The sequence below is a fragment of the Pogona vitticeps genome, chromosome 1 (genome assembly GCF_051106095.1).
Source record: "Pogona vitticeps strain Pit_001003342236 chromosome 1, PviZW2.1, whole genome shotgun sequence".
NCBI lineage: Eukaryota > Metazoa > Chordata > Lepidosauria > Squamata > Agamidae > Pogona > Pogona vitticeps.
Window position 1 is genome coordinate 58,525,686 of NC_135783.1, and position 15,789 is coordinate 58,541,474.

Genomic DNA, 15,789 nt, shown 5'->3' on the forward strand with positions numbered 1-15,789 from the left:
CTCCAAAATTCGACAGGCATTGAAGTAATGCAAGCAGTTTCTTTCTCAGGTGGGCTTCCTTCAAACATTCAGTTGCATACTGGTTATAAAATTGTACAATGGACAGCCTGCTATGGTGGGGGAAAACACTGCACAATCATTCTTGTATGTGCATCATTTTGCCTAAGATTTATGACTGGGCTAGACTGATTAGTCAATGATTCAGTATCAAGGTGTTTCCTATAATCCTAATTTCATGCAATACATGTAGTGGATACTATGCGATGAGACAGAACTCTAAAACAAAAAACATTCATAAGACTTAATGGCACTTGATCTGCTATTTAACTCAGGAATCTGAAAAAAGGATTCTAGGGCATGTTCTTCTGATTTCTTCTTCTTCGCCAGCAACACTTACTGCACATTGATCTACTGAGATGTCAGTCAATGTGTGCAACTGCCTACAAGAAAAAAGCATCTATTAGAATAAAGAACATAGTAAAAATGGCACACAGATCTGGGAGATTGAGAACTATGAATATTGTTTCTTTGTTTTTTAAAAAAAGATGCATAAAAAAAGAATTAAAATTATGTTAATATTTCTAACAGTCATATTCCTGGGATCAAATGAACAGAAGGCATTAAAAAGAGCAAAGCAGAAGAAAAGGCCCCATGTAAGTAACACAAGGAATCTAAACGAGTAAATATATGAAGCAATTCAGAGTTTAATGACTAGGCCAACTTGTGTTCCTATAATTAGAGTAACTACTGCTTGGGATCTCCTGTTTGACATCCTGGCTACTGGCCTGAAGGGTCCCTCAGGGTTCTGTTTTGTCCCCAACGATATTTAACATCTACATGAAACAGCTGGGAGTTGTCTATAGTTTTGAGATTCAGGGTTACCAGAATGCAGATGATACCCAACTCTATCTCTCCTTTCCATCTAAATGCTAGGAAGCTATTTCAGATCTAGATCAGCATTTGGTCTCAGTAATGGACTGGATGAGGGCAAATAAACTGAAACTTAATACAGGCAAGACAGAGGTGCTCCTGGCTGAAGAAAAGGCAGATAAAAGAACAGGGATTCTGTCAAGATATTTGTAACGGAGCAGGTCACTATATTGTAAATTAAAGTCTTGAACATATGAAATGTACTCATGTAAGTAAAATATGTAAGAAAGACTGTAAAGTGCCAGCATACACCTGTTGCTGGATGCCAGGCAGAGTCAGAGGCTTGCGTTGCCTCGGGCAGGAGTTGCTGATTACAGAGGCTTTTTCTCTGTATAAAGGAAGCTCTGCAAGTGCATTACTTTACTGCTGTGGTTCAGGAGCAGTCATGTTATACTGGGTTGCCAGCAACCAGTTATTGTATGCTGTTATGTTATGCTGAAGATAAGGTGTTTAAGTTACATACGTAAATACAGAGTATTTTTCTAAACTAATTTTGGCCTGTCAAGTTTTGCATCCAGTTAAAGGAAGCGCACTGAATTCTGTTAGGTTTCCACAGTTCTCTCCAGGGAGCCACATTCTTTCTTGAATCAGCTTAAAATGTTTCTGCTAGTACATGTTTATGTACACATGTTCAAAGTATAGCAGATATACTCTTGACAGATTCAGCCTGTACCAAATGGGGTTAAATTCTCCTGAAAACACTAGTGTGCAGCTTGCCAGTGTTTCTGGTTCTGATTCTTGAGCCTGAATTCCAGGTTTCAGCAGTGGCCAGGAGTGCATTTACACAACTAAAACTAGTGTGCCAGCTGTGCCCATTTCCTGAACTTGTCTGGACTATATTCATTAAACCTGTAGTTTCACCAGTGTATATTTTCTTTGTATGAAGTACATATGTACGCAACAGGCATACAAAAAGAAGAGACATCAGCTTTGCTAATACATCCATTGTTAAAATGTAACTATCAATGAGCTAATCAAACGTTCCATGTTCTGATGCTGCTTGTTTGCAGAGGAAATATACTTGCTTTTGCTTTTGTTTAATGGAATCAAACCCCACAGTTTCCACTGTCTTCCTTCCAATTACTATTGATATTTCTCTTCCATTATCAGCATCTTGCTCATTTTCATTCAATCCATATTTCTCTCTGACAGCAGACAGAAAATCTATTCCAAAATTTGCTTTGTTTGGACGCACAAAAGATCCCCCTGTAGGGTGCCTGGAAAGGAATTAATACAGAACATTATAAATACTAGAACCCTCCCCCGACCCCAAGTTTACAGTTCAGATATTTTTGTAATCTTTTTGTACCAGAATAGCATCTAACACCTAGAGTTCCTTGAAAAATGGGCAAGATAAAAATATAATGCATATCCTATTTCCCCGAAAATAAGACCTAACCTGAAAACAAGACTAGTATGATTTTTCAGGATGCTCGTAATATAAGCCCTACTCCAAAAATGAGCCCTAGTTAAGTGAAACCCTGCCCTCCACCATCATGCAGCAACCAGAACATGACATGACATGACTGTATTTGAATAAATGTAGATTGTTGTGCATGAAAAAAAACATTCTCTGTAAATAAGTCCTACTGTGTTTTTGGGAGCAAAAATTAATATAACACCCAGTCTTATTTTGGGGGAAACACGGTACATACATTGGTGGTTGTAGGTTTTTTGGACTGTTTGGCCGTGTTCTGGAATACAGCCAAACAGTCCGAAAAACCTACAACAACCATCAGATCCCAGCCGTGAAAGAGTTCAAGAATACAAACATACATTAATAGAACTTTTAAGCATTGTGTTCCAGGTACATTCTCAACAATCCTTACTATTGCCCTGCAAAATGTAAGTATTATCCTTCCCATATGATGAAGACCCTGTCTATGCATGATCAAATGTTATGAACACCTAAAGCTGATTAGTTTGAGGTGGACAAGAGTTGAATCAGGTAACTAGATAACATAGAAAAAGCATAGGAATAGCAGGAACACAGGAATAGCAACTTTTCAGGGAAGGTTTGTAAAGCTGAGAAGGCACATATGCCAAACTGTCATTTGTTGTGTCCTTCTGTACAACTTGTACTAAAAGCCTTATGACACAGTGCTTAAAGTGCATTACTGCAGCCAAAACTCTGTTCACAGCCCAGGTTCAATTCCAGGTAGCCAGCTCGAGATTCATTCAGCCTTCCATCCTTCTGAGGACAGTAAACTGAGTACCCAGATTTGGGGGAGGGCAATGTGCAGCCTGCATAATAAAAATTTTTAGCCACCCAGAGAGTGCTTTAAGCGTTATGGGGCAGTATATAAGCAGCACGCTTTCCTTTTTTGCTTCTCATCCTTCCCTGCAGTAAACCTCCAGTATGTGGGTAGCTGTGATCTCTGCTTCATTACAAGACAGAGACTTCTGAACATGCAGAATTCAGCTCCTGTTCTATGTCACCAGCAAAATGGAGTAAACCCCTGAAGTCCTGCCTTTTCCAAATGTAATTACTTTTATTCAAAGGTAGTTAAACACCAGATTAGATGCATAAAATTTCATGAGATACTGAAGCCTTTCATTGTCACAAAGCTATGAGAGCTGCAGGATAAGACAAAGCCTCTAATTACAGAAAATCACTGCTAGCAATATGACTTTAGTCCTGCTGATGACATGAGCCTTAAGTGGGCATAGAACAATATTTCAGCCTTCATCTTAAAAAGCATTTCACTCATTCTACAACAGAAATCTTGTCACCAGAATTTTTCTCAGTTTGCCAAGGTCTACAATTTTTCTCTTGGAATAACTAATATTTTCTTTCAAAAAACGGTGGTGGTGGTGGTGGTGTTTCCTCCCCTCAATATTCCTGAGTCTTCACATCTCTGCCTTGAACTTAAGTGGATCAGCATCTCCCTTATTAGAGGTATAGACCACTCATACGGAATATCGGCATACACTTGTGTCCAAAACCAGCTGTACTGTACACAGTGTAAACTGCTACAGCTGTTATAAAAAAGTTAAAGGGTGCAGCTGCAAACAATTCTTTCCTTCCCTTCTTAAACATTTGAGCCTTGTTGGAATAAAGGGCTGCATTTCTGGATCTCTATGAATTCAACAAAATACTCTGCGTTTTGCATATTAGCATGGCTTTGCATTACAGTACATCATAAATTCAATCACTACTCAGAAATCTTTTATAGAATTATGCAACTCATCCCTCCAAAAGCGCACTCTTGCTTGCTATAACCTTAATAAATATTTTTCACAATCTCCTTGCCCAAACCAACTTAACATTCAATAATCCTATTTTTTGACACCTTCAGTGTCTCAAAGTTATACCTCAAAGAGAAAGGTAAAGGTTTGACTCTGTCTACACAAAGTTCAGAGGATGGCTACTCTACAGGAATGAGTACCACAAAAGGAAACTATTGAAACAATCCTGCAGACTATAGTAGCACTTTCAAGAACTTCCAACATTAGACCACACAGAGAAAAGAAAAAAAATTCTTGGATTAATTTCAGTAGGACTTAGAAAACTAGGCTTATCAGGCCTGTTAAGTCTCATATTGCTTCCAATAACAATGTACTTCTGGAGACTCAAGCCCAGTCTGAGAATTGCATTTTCTTCTGACTGTATTTACAAGACTCAGTAATGAGGGCAGGGAGGAAGAAAGATGATTTAAACTGCAGAGAAAGTAAGGAGTCTAATAAAACTGAGGCCCAGATGCAAGAAATATTGGATCCAATTTACAAAACTTTTTAAAATAGATTATATGGGTACATTGTCTCATACTGTAAAATTGAAATGCATTATAACTATTTGATAATAAATGTTTGACATGTAACACATTATAAATAAAGGCTGTCCTAACATACAGATCATTACTTAAAACAAATTTGAATAGCAATTTATTTTTTAACCCAATTTAAATTTAAAAATACTCCTACTTAAAAAGCCAATGCTTATATTCCTTATTGCATACCAAGTCTCACAACTAACAATAAACAGGGAACACAACTGTTACCTCCTTAATCATGAATACACTGCTGACACACCATTTTACATATGCCAGTACATGTTCATAACAGAATCCTGGCCAATGATTTTATCCACTCTGCTGTGCACTAAACAGACAAATCAGACCAATGTACAGTATTTGCGAAGGCTTTCACGGCCGGATCTAATGGTTGTTGTGGGTTTTTCGGGCTCTTTGGCCGTGTTCAGAACATGGCCAAAGAGCCCGAAAAACCCACAACCACCATTAAATCTGATCAAGGCTACAGGATCCACAAAGTTGACTGAGAAATACCTAAATTTTAAAGTTAATATATAGATGCTATTTGCTATAAAAATACACTGCACACATTTGGAATTTCTGTCTGAGGTGTGAATGACTTAAGAATCCAACAAAAGGTTTGCAACCTCTATCTTCTCTTCCCCCTGCCCCAATTCATCTATTTATTACAAAAGTACTTCAGATTTGAAGATTTACTCACCTGCACTTAAAGTATTGTATTCCTTCATGACTACCATTGTGTTTTCCCCTTTGATGGTTGTCCCATTCAACTCCAAGCCAAATTCCTAAGGTAATTATAAACACAAATTACAAATACAAGAATTGGCGGGGGGGGGGCTGGCTATATCTGTTGCATATACAATAGTAAGATACAGATTTTATTAAAAACTGAACAAACTTTAAATATTCAAACCTGAATGTACTTCCATGTTCTCCTCCTCCATTAGAGACATGTAGCAATACGGTTTTGATCTATTTCCTTTTCACACTCACTCTATAATGCCTCCAGAAATTTGAATGTACTCCACATCCAATTCTAAACATTTTTCTATAAATGCCAACCTAATGGTTGTGGGGGTTTGCTTCAGTTCTGTAAATAAGCACTAACCTCTGTTTTTCATCCTTGTGTTCACATTGCAGTTTTCCCCAATTTGCATACACAGCCCACTGATTAACAGCCCACCGAGTTGTGGCTGGGTGGAGCTGTCGGGTGGGGTCCAAGACAGGCAGCTCTGGGGGCAGCCAATGAGGCAGCAGGCATCCCAGGAGACAACCCAACCTGCCCACAAGCAAGCAGCCAAGGCAGCATCTGCCAGGTCAGGCCTGACCAGGTGAGAGCAATGCAGCCCAAGGAGGCAGCTGAGATCAGGACTGCCAGTCACTGCAGAGGAGCTGCAGCTGGGGGGCTGAGACCTTGTTCTATGTTTCCTTCCCTTTCCCACTGCACCCCTTGTTAGATTTGGTGGTGCACACTTTGGGAAACACTGTTTTACATGTTATGTATAACACTCACTATTATCTATGGTTTTCATCATCATGGTAGCTTGGAACCAATTCCCCACAGATATGGGGGTCCTACGATACTTCAGCTATACAGACAGCCCGCAATACAGCTGGATACCACAGACCCTTTAAACTTAATCTGAACACATTTTTCCAAAGAATTTGGAATCATATACAGAATAAGAGGACAAAGCTGTAAGATGTTATCAGAGAAATATGCTAAGCAACTTTCTAAATTTGTAATTCCACTCTTCATACCACATCTAGGTCTCAGCAACTACACCCATCTGAAAGAGTCTCACAAAGCTCCTCAGATCCTCTGAATAGGTCTTTGTGACCAGGCAGATAACTTATACATGCCCCAGCATTTAGTCAACTAGTCAAAGCAGGTTACACACATCTTATGTGAGCACCAATAAGATTCTGGCCTTTGTCCCCCCACCTCTAAAATCTCTTCTAGAGTTCCATAGCTGTCTAGAATAGGATTAGGGTGCACAGAAGTGAAAATCAGCCCCTCCCACATCTGCTGAAAAATAATTCTCCTAGCCAAACCACTACATCTGATTTTATCTGAGGTGTTTATAAAAATTTCATCATTGACAAGAACTGTTGGCTAGCTCAGTGGTCTATCTGCAAAGTCACTGTACCTCCTTGACAGGGGCTGGACTCAATGATCCATAGGATCTCTTTCAGCCCTGCAGTTCTAAGATGATGATGACGACTAAGTCTGGATTTGCATGGATTTATTTTTCCACGTCACTTACTAAAGTGTGTTTTTCTTTCCTTTTCAACTCAGAGGTTTGTCTCAATCTCTGAATCAACCACTGCCAATCGGAGTATATACAAATCAGCAAAGGCACTGTCTGTTTCAAAATTAGCATTTTTTATTTTAACATGTAATTGCAGTTGTATTTAAGTTTGGGTAGGTCTCTGGGGATTTAGGCTACACAGGAAGTCCAGTCAAAGTTTTCTCTAAGGCACATGGCTGCGCATGCATGACCCCACCTCCTTCTATGCAGCTTTTCTCCTCCTCTGAGCAGTGATCATTTTCAGCCCGTTTGGTTCCTGTCGTGACAGAACCTCTCACGGGCAGGGAGGGCAAAGTCACATGCACAAGAGGTGGCGCCCCAACCAGCGGGGCTGAAAATTAAAGGGTACGTTGAGTCCAGTGATTAGTTTTCAGATGTAAAGCACAAACTAACACCAACTCATTCAAAGATTAAATTAAGAATGGTATTTATTAGGTGTCAAAAGAATCCAACTATTACAACCTCTAGAACTAAACAGTCTTTTAAAATGAGCAACAAAATTGATGATGTAATACTGTGTGAAAGTTAACAGATACTTTTTGCATCTGTCAGTATTTTCAAGTATTGTATTTTATTTGTACAAATGAAATTTGCTATTATGAGCAATGAATAACAGAATTTGCTCAGAAACAGAAAGCAAGTTATAATTTCATTGCAATTATTTTTTTCCTTAAGCAGTATAGGCTTAAGAACTGAGAGTTACAATCCTAAATCTCAATGGCACTTGGTTTGAATAAACATGCATAGGATTGCACTGTTACAGTAACTAAATACTAGTGACAAATATTGTCATCTCAAGTAGTTAATTAAGTCATCACTATCAGTGTTTGTCCTCTCTGGTTCCACATTTGGACCCACTAGAGACTGGCAGTTATTTTTCCAAAGGAATATAACCAAGCACAATGCATAGCTCTAACATTAAACAAAGAGAACATGCCTGCAAAATTATGCATGATTTCAAATTCCCATAGAATTTGGGAATCTTACTCAACTGTCATTTAAAATACATAAAATATGTAAGATTCATGAATTCATAAGAGCACATCCTTAACAAAATCCAAACATTACGCATTAGTCCTTGAAAAGCACATCTTTGGCAAGAATCACATTCCATTTTGCCAAGCTTTGAAGTTCACATCTTTCTGTATTACAGCTTTAAATATATAATGTCAAAAGGAACTGCTCCTTCTTTTGCCTCAGCATACAGTAATGTTGTGCAGTGAAAGAAAAATATTTTTTATACCTGTTGTTGGTGGAACATTGCCAACATAAAGAACAGTTCCATAGTCTCCATTACAGAGGATTCTTCTTCCAACAGCATCAGGAGGAATGGAGCTGGTCATCAAGACACAACTGGAGTTCAAGATATTCTCTAAAAATCTAGGGAATGAAAGCCAGCTCTTTTGATAACTTGCCATGTCAATAAATGTGAGTCACACACAAATCCAACCTTTATGTATTTCTAATTAATTGTTTCTTCTCCATAGGCTCAAAGTGGATAACAAAATCATAAAAAATAAATAATACCTATTACATAATATTAATGTCAAAGTAATCCAGAGAGTAAAATATATCAGGAAAAAATTATTATTTATTTGACTTTTATACTGTCCATCTAGCTGTCAAGGCCACTCTGTATTTAACTACAAATGATATCTGCATGTGCATTTACATAGATCTGAGTTTATTTTATGTTAGCTTTTTCTTAAAGTTCTGTTACTCTAATACTTGCATTGCAGGAAACATTAGTACTTTTGATACCAGGATGCAATCTTAGGAATTATTCTTGTGTATGCATGACCCCACCACCAACAAAAACTTGCTTACTCCCATTGTTTAAAACAAAAACAGTTTCCCACTCCTACACATAAGGGAGTTTTGAAGACAACTTGGAAGAGCAACCATACTCTGCACCCTCTTTAAGACTACCAGATTTATTTGAGCTTAGGCTTTTTGTATTACAATTCACCTCCATCATAGGCATCCTTCAGTCTCGAGAGACTATGGTAACATGCTCTGAATCGAGGAGTGTCCTCTCCAGAGCATGAAGCCTGGGTAAAGTAATATGGAGGATAGGCTGTTACCCAAGCAAGAGATCTCCCCTCTCCACGTTGCTGAAATGGTCCAATGGAAAGGCAAGAACCAATACAACTGGTTCCAGCAACGTCACAGGAGTTGGCAGAACGACACAAACTGCCTTAGGGACTCCAGCTCCGGATTTTGCCGCTAGGTTAACTCCTGAAGCCTTTTCCATCTATGGATATAGCCACAAGGCAGTGGAGGTTTGAAGTTGGAGTTTTCGTTTTCCTAGATGGGCTGCCTTCCATGGCTGACGAGCCCCACCTACCCGGCCTGCTCTTTAGTAGTGCGGAAGTATGATCCAACCCTTAGAACTTTCCTGCCTCCCAGGTGTATGCAAATCTAATTGGCTTTCCTATTTACCATATTAGGGCCAGAGATAGAATCAGGGAATTAACGGTGCACGGTCCTAGGACATGCTCATTTAAAGCAGAAAGCTCCACCCCCTAGGCCCCACCAATTCACCTCCACCAAAACACATAACATAAAACCTGCGGCCTAACAAAAAAGACAGCAAAAGACTGTGGTACTATAAAGACTAACTGCAGGGTGATCTTTCAAATGCAATACCAAAATCACCTTCCTCAGACACCTAGTGCATGTCTGTAGAGCCATGCTCTCTATTGATCTACTTGGTAATGGGGAAATATACAAACACAGAGAACATGTATCTTGATATATTAAACTTCACACTATAATAGATCTGCTAGTTTTTAAAGTGACACAATATTTTGCTTTTTCCGATTCTCCTCACTTTAATTTTGCCAACGTCTTATCTGCCATGTGTCTTAGGAAGTAAACTGCAATCACAAATACAATCACTGTGAACTTGGATGTTTCGGCAGGCCTTTCCATCACATAACTCATGACCTCTTTCTTTCCTTCTTTACTGTTCTATGTTTTGTGTTTTGGCATTGTAATATAGTGTTTTTATGATTTAGAACTGTTTATTTACATTGTTTACTGTATTATTTTTAAGGTTGTTAGCCGTCTAGAGTGGTCCTCACTTGACCAGATAGGCAGGATAATTAATAAATAAATAAATAAATAAATAAATAAATAAATAAATAAATAAATAAATAAATAATTGCTGTGTTATATCTCCTTCTCTTATGTCTGATATCTCCTTCTCTTATGCCCACGGAAGCTCATATTTTAAAAAATACACAAGTTAGTCTTTAAGGTGCCATGATGTTGTCTTTTTTTACTTTTACTTTTTATTTTGTTTTCATCTGTAATTTTATTTATTTTTATTTATTTGTTTGATTTCTATACCACGCATGTAGCAGCCAAGGTCACTCTGGGCACTTTATAACAACTAAACAATAATATAATAAGAAAGAACTCAACAACAGCCATAAAATATAAAGATGCAAAATAAATTTACCATAAAATTAGCAAAAGAAAATAACAACATAAAATAACACAAAAAAGCATGGCGGTAGGCTAAGTTATCGGAAGCACTACTGCATCAGAAAGTTTTTTGAGCTGGATAGGTCTGTCTAAATAACCAGGTTTTTAGCAATTTTTAAAAGGTGCCCAGTGAAGGGGCCAGGCGGATTTCCCGCGGGAGGCCCTTCCATAATTGCGGAATTACCGCGGAGAAGCCCCCGATTCCAATTCCCAAAAGCTCCCCCTGAAATGAATCTGTCAGCCTTTAAGCGGCCACAGGACTTTATTCTCTACCGTCTGGTTTTACATGGTGAAACAGAGTAACCGGACAAGATCCAAAGAGGCTTCTTCCCGCACACGTCGATTCTACAAGGTTGTGATCGACCCACAAAGAACGGCAAGTTCTGAGGGAAAAACAGCCGGACTTTTTTCCAGCGACTCCATCGGAAAGCCCCACCCCACCGAGATCCTGGCTCTTATTAGTGTAAGCACAGAGCGAGAAGAGGATGCGGCCCCTGAGGTAAAACAGCGGGAGGGAACCCGGGATGGAGGAGAGGCGGTTGGAAACCCGACACCCATTCCTGCCGCCGGGTTACAACAAAGTTAAACCCTCACTGCGAGGACGCCAACCTACCGCGGCCTCCTGCGCTGCCCCAAACCAGGCCCTTCCTGTGGATCTCGGGGTATGTGTGTCTCTCGCTCCGTTTCCAGTCACTGTGAGGTAGTGGGAATAGGGCCCCAATCCTTTCCTCGCCTCAATCGCCACCTTTGCCTGCTAGGGCGGCGGGGAGGGGGGAGGTTACACCACTGGAGCCTCATGGCGCAGGCGCGAGCTCCTACCGCCTCCTCCCATTTTAGTGCCGCTCTCCTCCGGTTCTCCCCCTTCGATTTTCTAATGCCGCTTTTCTGCCTCCCGATGCATTTCGGGAGTTGTAGTGCTTGTAGTCTAAAACACGCAAACCTTTTGGTGTCCCGGAAGGCTCGTGGAGCCGAACCTTTTGTCTCCACGGAAAGATTTACCTCAGTGTTTTTCACAGAGGCGTTTAGCAGATTTGCATTATTTAAGTCAAAGCTCCTGTATAGATGTTCGCCTGTGTCGCCGTCAGTGGCCATGATGACATCGGACCTCCAGTAACACAGAAAATGTTTTCGGCTGTTGTTCAGAGACCACGACGAAGACACAAGTTTACGAAATATAACTGGACTTGCCAAGCATTGAGTGCAACAAATATCAGGAGTCAAGCAAGACAAGTGTTGTAGCCCAAGAAGAATATTTTCTAGTGTTGTAGCCCAAGAAGAATATTTTCACGTTTGTGGATCGAGAACTGTACACGTGTTCATCCAATTGCACACGTTTGCACCGAGTTCCCATATCCCTGTACTTGCTTGACATCAATGTTTACCTGTGACAGCTATAATTTGGGAAACAGTGGTATAGAAACCCATCTTCCCCGCGCAAGCCATCTAATTAATTCGGCTGTGAGGGGGGAATCTTTTAACTCCGTTTCTTTAATCTCAATGTTAGTTATTCAGCTTCTCCAAACAAACACGCCTCCGCTTTATGACTGTGAGATGTTATGCTTCTTTACCCATAATTCAAAAAGCCAGGAAATGCCCGTATTGCTGGCAGGAAAAAGGAGGCCAAATTACGAGTAGCAAACGGATTAGACAATACCAGTGGCAGCAAGTCAAGATGGTGTCTACACAGGATACCTCTTGTGTTCAGTACCAGTCACAAAGTGACAAGAATCAAGGGAAAATCCCAGAAGCTGACTCCTTTTTTTTCATCAGTTAACTACTTGTCACCCAAACAGAGCAATTGTTAGGTCTGTGTTTCAATAAGTGTGAACTGTCATGATTTCTATTATTGTTATCGTTGTTGTCGTTGTTGTTGTCGTTGTCGTTGTTGTTGTTGTTGTTATTATTATTATTAATTGTATTTATACCCCGCCTATCTAGTCATTTCGACCACTCTAACTGATAGTGGCTGAAAAGTTGCATTTAGGATTCTAACCCTATTTTTGTCACTTTTTACTTTTGCTTCTTGTCTATTATTAGCAATTTTAAGTGTTTCAGTTTTCTTTTCATTTAGCTACAGGAATAATCTTTATACATTTTCCGTGATCATATCTCTTGTGTCAACACAATTCTAGTTTACAGTCAACTCAGTATTGTAACCCAAAACTATTCTGTATATGGAATTACAATTTAAATAACATTTCTTATTAATTTTATGTTTACACTATGATTTTTAGTGTTTTTTTAAATATTTTCTCTAACTTTTAAAATTTATCATTCATGCTCTGCATCACAGTCTGCTCCTAGTCTTGTTTCAAACAAAATAATAAAGTTTCTTCATTCACTATGTTTGATTATGCCACCTATTTGATTTCTATATTGCCACTGATTTCTATATTGGCCATGGTGATATCCATGCTTGTGTTTATGCATACTGTATATTTGAACTAGGTTGTTGGCGTCACATAATTCTATGAGTCATTCTCTTATTTAATTTCTAACTCCTAGGACAATTTACACTTATGTTCAAGTAGTAGTTTATTTGGTTGGTTTTCATGGCCAAGGTTTTCATGGCCAAGTAGAAATTTGAACCTAGGTCTCCTGAGTTCTAGTCCACTATTCTAGCCACTGTATCACACTGTTTGTCATGCAAAAGAATAAATGGATATAAATCTGGTATCAGAAAGTGAAATATTGTGAAAATATTTGTGGAATGTGTCAGATTCCCCCAATGCTCCAATCTTAACATGTCCATTCTTGAACAGAATAATTTCAGACATTTCAACATGAACAAGCTGGACAAAAATTCATCAGTTCTATCTCCTGTGGTCTGAACTGGAATAAAGTATTTCTAATACATGTGTCAGTTATTGGGGAATTTTGGTCATTCTTTTTAGTTAACTGAGTATGAGGTAGAAAAAGAGCAATACAGAAACACCAAGAGATCAGTTCAGTCTCAACAGCTCCCCTTGGTTTCATTTTGCATGATAAAATCACTCTAGAAAAATCTAAAGTAGAACAAGGCATCTTTATTAACAGTTACTATATGTAGAAGGACTTTTTCAAAAGGCAAATGGAGTTTCCACAAAGTGGAAGATACCTTCTGTGGTTATTACAGTACTTGGCTGAAGGTTAGAGAAAGAAGGTAAGTAGGAGGTGGAGAAACTGCCTTTTCTATGCAAAAACAAGAACTCAAGCAGATTGTAAGACAGATAATGAACTGTTAATATCCAACATTAACATAAACCTGAAAAAGAACGCTACAAAAATCTGAGTGCCAAAATATAATTTGAACAACATTCCCCATAAATCTAAAGCTCACAGAAATACCACATTTGCATTACTAAACTCAAGTGATTGTGTTTAGTAATGCAAACAATAGAAAAACTGGATATATCATTAGAGAAGAATGCAAAAATACAACTCCTGTATTAAAAAGTAAATAAAAACTTAGATGGATAACAGAAAAAATAAAACATTAAAGTGACAAGCAAAAGGTGAAATAATAGGATCATAAGTCTGAATGCAGTTTTTCAGCAATTGTGGTGTAAAGAGGAAGGAAGCTATTACAATAGCCAGTGCAAAGATAACAACACAAGGAGAAAAACAAGATACTTCCACCAGTATCCCATAAAATAAATGGGAAATTTAAGCTTCAATTAGAAATGCTGAATGAGCAGCAGGGAAGCACACTATCTGGTCAGGAGAGAGAGAAAAAGAGAAGGTGGAAACAGTAAACTGAAGACCTATACGGAAAAGATCAAAAGATGACAGACTCCTGTGAAGAGGAATCCTATTATGAAGAATCTGCAGTCCTAGAAAGTGAAGTGAAAGCTGCCGAAAGCACTAGAACAAAATAAATCACCAGGGGTAGAGAGGATATTGATAGAACTATTTCAAGCCACAGAAACTGATTCTGTCAAATTTCTAACAAGAATATGCCAGCAAATATGGAAAATAAAACAACGGCCCACAAACTGGAAATGCCTCACTAAATACAGATGAAGGACGACCGAAACATCTAAAGATATGCAATGATAGTGTCTTATTGACAGGAAAGCTCCAATCACTTGGAATTATTTTTAGTAAAAGAACGAAGTGCCAAAGCAGGACTATAATTGAATGGTAAGGATAAAAAATTAATGACTACAGAAGAACTATATAGCTTTCATCCTGACAATGAAGAAATTTAAATACTGTAGTGAAAGATTTTGTACACCTTGGTTCAACTATAAATCCAAACAGAGGTTGCAGCCAAGAAATCAGAAGAAGACTGAGACTCAGAAGGTCTGTAATGAAACAATTTGAAAAGATTAAGTGCAAGAATGTGTCACTTGAGACCAATACTAAGATAATCCACACTCCTGTATTCCTGGTCACTATATCCTGGTGTGAAAGCTGAACAGTGAAGAAAACTGATGAGAAAAAAGTTGTCTAATTTGAAATAGGGTGCTGGGGGAATGCTTTGGACTCTCTGGACTCTCAGAAAGACAAACCGGTGGGTACTAGAGCAAATCAAGCCTGAACCATCTCTGGAGACAAAATTTTGAAACTGAGCTCTACTTCAGGGACATAATGAGAAGGCAAGATTCTCTGGAAACACCAATACTGCTGAGAAAGATTTAAGCCAGAAGTAAAAGAGAAAGACCCAATACAAGGTGGATTGACCCCCTAAAGGAAGCCAGGGAAGGGGTGCTGAGGAAAGGATATTTTGGAAATCACTAATTCAAAGGGTCACTGTGGTAAGGGAGGACTTGGCACATAACATTATTTAAGATAAGCTTTCAGGGACTGCAGCCCACTTGTGCTCTTTTTGCTGCCACAAGGCCCTTCCTTGGATGTCCACCTCGGCTCCTTAACATCATCAGGTCCTTTCATGAGGGAATGAAAGGCACTGTAGTTTTTGATGGGTCAGGATCAGATCTCTTTGACATTCGAAGTGAAGTGAAACAGGGCTGTGTCCATGCATCAACTGACTCTGTTTGGGATATTTTTTTGCTGTCATACTGAAGCATGCTTTTGGAACCGCAACAGAAGGCACCTATCTCTGGAGTAGATCAGATGGAAAACTCTTTAATCTCTCTAGACTGAGAGCTGCAATACAAAGATATCTGCCAGTGGGATCTGAAGGCCTTAGGAACGGATCCTTGACATTTAAGCATTCAGCCTGGAGGCAGGCAGTGCATTATGGCCTCTCCCATTTTGAAGAGACACTTGTCCAGCAGGCCGAGGCAAACTCAGGGAGCTGGACAGGGGACAGCTTGTAGTTGTTTTCAGTGTGGAAG

At 39.1% G+C, this 15,789-nt stretch overlaps 1 protein-coding gene across 2 annotated transcripts in view; it reads right to left on the reverse strand.

Moving 5' to 3' along the window:
* Positions 1-11,353, reverse strand: part of TBCE (tubulin folding cofactor E) — a 27,955-nt gene extending 16,602 nt beyond the window's left edge. For both annotated transcript variants that reach the window (XR_013540480.1, XM_072993239.2), the window contains exons 1-5: positions 11,121-11,353; positions 8,259-8,395; positions 5,404-5,488; positions 1,952-2,147; positions 352-436 (exon numbers count right to left, since the gene is read on the reverse strand). Coding sequence is in view for 1 of the 2 variants with exons in the window: in XM_072993239.2 (XP_072849340.2) it covers positions 352-436; positions 1,952-2,147; positions 5,404-5,488; positions 8,259-8,358 (466 nt within the window). In the remaining variant the exon portion in view is untranslated. The remainder of the gene's footprint in view (positions 1-351; positions 437-1,951; positions 2,148-5,403; positions 5,489-8,258; positions 8,396-11,120) is intronic.
* Between the last annotated feature and the right edge of the window lie 4,436 nt (positions 11,354-15,789).